The sequence below is a fragment of the Odontomachus brunneus genome, unplaced genomic scaffold (genome assembly GCF_010583005.1).
Source record: "Odontomachus brunneus isolate Ranch 3 - 2012 unplaced genomic scaffold, Obru_v1 Obru_scaffold_024, whole genome shotgun sequence".
In the NCBI taxonomy this organism is placed as follows: Eukaryota; Metazoa; Arthropoda; class Insecta; order Hymenoptera; family Formicidae; genus Odontomachus; species Odontomachus brunneus.
Genome location: NW_022639474.1, coordinates 2,654,869 through 2,658,249, shown reverse-complemented (window position 1 = coordinate 2,658,249; position 3,381 = coordinate 2,654,869). Strand labels below are relative to the sequence as shown.

Genomic DNA, 3,381 nt, shown 5'->3' with positions numbered 1-3,381 from the left:
ATGAGTTGTTAGAAAAATTAGAAGCACTAAATTAAATTATGAAAAGGTATCATGTATTTATAAAATATTCAAAAGTAAAAAACAATTATTCTAACCTATTATTAATCTATTATTATTGAATATTTCACAAATACATATCTTTTCATAATTTAATTTAGTGCTTCTAATTTTTCTAAAATGTAATAAATCATTGTTTCGTAACATTAATGTTACATATTTTACGAAACTATGTTACATGATACTGTTAACTCTTACACATATACTATCCGCTATACTACCCTAACTCTACTCGATTTATCGGACAGCATTGAGTTGTCATAAATCATGAAAATACTAGATGCTTGTGCCTATCATATTTTTCGGCCCTAGTGAAACTAACTCGTACTTACTCCAACTCGAATTATCGTAAACAGCCACAATGACAGACGGGCAGATAAGCGAGCGCGAGCGAGATGGCGAAGCAAGTAATGGAGGACGGCGAGTGGACGATCGTGTTCGAAGTTCGCGCTCGGCTGTAGAGATGGAACATCGAACAGAAATAATCGATTATAAGCTACAATCAGTATCGGTATCGTCCATCTCTAATCGCAACATTTCTAGGATATCCCTATGATGTATTTTGAACATTTCTGTTGTGTAGGAACTGTAATATTATTCCGATTTTAATGAAACTCAGGAAACAATATTTATGTTTTAAAAGGACTATTTCGCGATTCTGTGTATCCACTATTTTCCTCAAGATAAATACTAGAAAAAGCACATGCGCAACATACCGTTGGGGGCATACAGTCCTGGTCTCCCCTATCAAAAAGTTAAACAGCCGCGTAGTTTACACGGCTGAAGAAAATTTGAAGAAACAGATACGAATTCACAAAGAGACACCTAAGATTACATAATTGACTCGTACGAAGCATTTATTCGTGGATCTTTTCGGAAGACTCGACCTGACCGTCATCATCTTTATCCGCGTCGTGCGCGGTTTCTTCCGGACCATTCGCAACCTCGTCATCGCGCCGAGCCTCCGAGCTGCTTTGCATGTTGATCATTAGGCTCTGCCTGCACAACGTCGAGATCGTGCTCATGTTGCCGCCGTCGACGTTCTTGGCGCGGATCAGGCGTGAGAGTTTCAGCTTGCTGACGATCTTCGCCAACGGGCCGGACGCGTCGCGGCGCTTCGCGATCGTCCTCGGCAAGGACTCGCATCCGCGATCGACCGCGACCAGCCGGCCGAACGTGTCGGGGTCCACGTTGATCATACCAGCGCTGGCGGACTTCACCAGGTCCGCTCGCACACCGACGTCGAGGTCCTCTTGATGCGCGCAGCTTTGGTCTTCGCTCGAACTGGAGCTTTCGTCGTGCGGGACCGCCGCTTCCATCGCACTTCTCGCGCCTTCCTCAGACTCCGTGGTGGACGCCGCGGCTTCACTCGGTCTCGAGACCTGACTGGACGTGGACATTCGTCTCCAGGGATCGTTCTCGCGACTGCCCGCTTCCGGCGGCTCCATCATCGAGCGGCAGAAGGGACCGCCTCGGCGCGACAGGAAACTCTCCTTGGCACGCCGTATCCTGGAGGAGCGCGATTCCGAGCTGCTGACCGCGAAGCTCTCCGCAGCAGCAGTCACTCGTCCTTCCCTTCTCGCCGCGGCGTCTGAGAGTATTCTGAGTTTGTGCATCAAGTCCGACGGCACCGCGTCGCCCTTCGCGTGATTCTCGTCCTGCTGCTGCCTCAGCTCGTCCTGCCTTCGACTGCACTTCACCTCGTCCGGTTTCTCTTCGCTCTGCCTTTCGCCGCACCTGTCCGCATTGTGCTCCTCTTCGTTCTGTGCTCGACTACACTTGACTTGGTCCTGCTCTCCTTCGTCCTGCGTTCGACCACGCTTGCCCTCGTCCTGCATTCGACTCGTACTCTGTTCCTGCCCGACCATAACGACTCTTGACCGGTCTGCTTGCTCCAAAACGCACGGAGAGGACGTTCCCACCGAAGTCCTCGTGTTTACCAACGCGGCGCTAGGCTTTGTGACTGCGTGATGAGTCTGTGGTTGATTTATCTCAGTGGACAACGGTTCTTCGTTAGTCACTTGATCGTTGGGCTTTTTATCATCCGTGTTTCTCTGCTCGTCGCTAATGAACTTGCTGCAACGAGAGTCCCTTCTCTGTACCGTTACTACGTCTTCCGCCTTGCCGCTTGAACTTCTCCTGGACTCAGTTCCGGAGGCAACCTCGCTCTCTTTCGAGGTGGAGCGCAGCGGCCATGGCAAAGACAACGATACGCGCAGCAGAGCGTCTTGCCGGCACAGCTTCGGTGAAGATGACCTCGATTTACTCTTGGACTTGGAACGCAGAAGTCGCTCGTCCACGGAGCCGTCGCTCTCCTTCCTCGAGAAAGGGCGATCCTCTGATCGGCGGAACGGTCCGAAGATCATGCGCTTCGTCCTCACGAAGACATTTCTGGAGGAAGATCCATCCTTCTTGGTGCACACGACTTGGTGATCCTCGGCCATTCTCACCGTTGCGTGGTCGCCGTCATGCCGATGATCGCTGACCGCTGTGCTTTCTTCCAGATGATCAGCGTTCGCGAAACGATCCCGAGGTCTCCCCGCGCTCTTCGTGCCGCTCTCCGCGCTCGTAGGAACGATTATTTTGTTCAATGTTTCTTCATTGATCAGAATCCTCTCGAGACAGCGCGCTTCGTTATCTCTAGAGACGGTTATCGGGATGGTCCGAATTGTCGAATCGATCAAGAGATTCGTCGGAATTTCCGAGAGGTCTGATTTCTCCACGCCAGGTAATCTTGATGACGAGAGCTTTACTCTCGTATTTTGATTACTGCGAGGAGGACTGCGATTCTCGTGACAGCCAATTGGTTCGTATAAAAAGCGGTTATCAACCGTATCGTCGCACGTGTCCGTCTTAAACGTGAGAATCTCGTAATGTCGGTCGACGTCGCTTTGCAGCTCGGATAAACTGTAATTCTCGTAACGTACCGATGTCTCGTTTCCGGTATCAGCGCCGTGACATTTCAAAGAGCCATTGTCATCGTCTGCGAAAATAAAATATAGAGCCGTATTAATAGTCGTTATTTAGTCTCACGTGAGACACTTGGAGTTTTCAGAATCAGACTCGGGTTTTTCAATTGGATTATATGTTATTTGTAACATTATATCTGTAATTGCAGCTCAACTTTATTTTTAATTATCATTTTAAACAGAAAAACTTTCATCTAACTCTGTACTTAAATCTGAGTATCTCATTTAAGAAAAGTTTCAAGTAACGACTAAATATTGATACAAACCATAATAATATTATTCTTTTGAAGTTATATACATATATACATATATACATACATATATATATATATATATATATATATATATATATATA

General features: G+C 47.4%; 1 protein-coding gene across 2 annotated transcripts in view; it reads right to left on the bottom strand.

The window, feature by feature from the left end:
- Positions 1–126: 126 nt before the first annotated feature.
- Positions 127–3,381, bottom strand: part of LOC116842305 — a 15,055-nt gene continuing 11,800 nt past the window's right edge. For both annotated transcript variants that reach the window (XM_032811313.1, XM_032811314.1), the window contains exon 13: positions 127–3,040. In XM_032811313.1, coding sequence (XP_032667204.1) covers positions 915–3,040 — 2,126 coding nt within the window. In that variant the 3' untranslated portion in view covers positions 127–914. The remainder of the gene's footprint in view (positions 3,041–3,381) is intronic.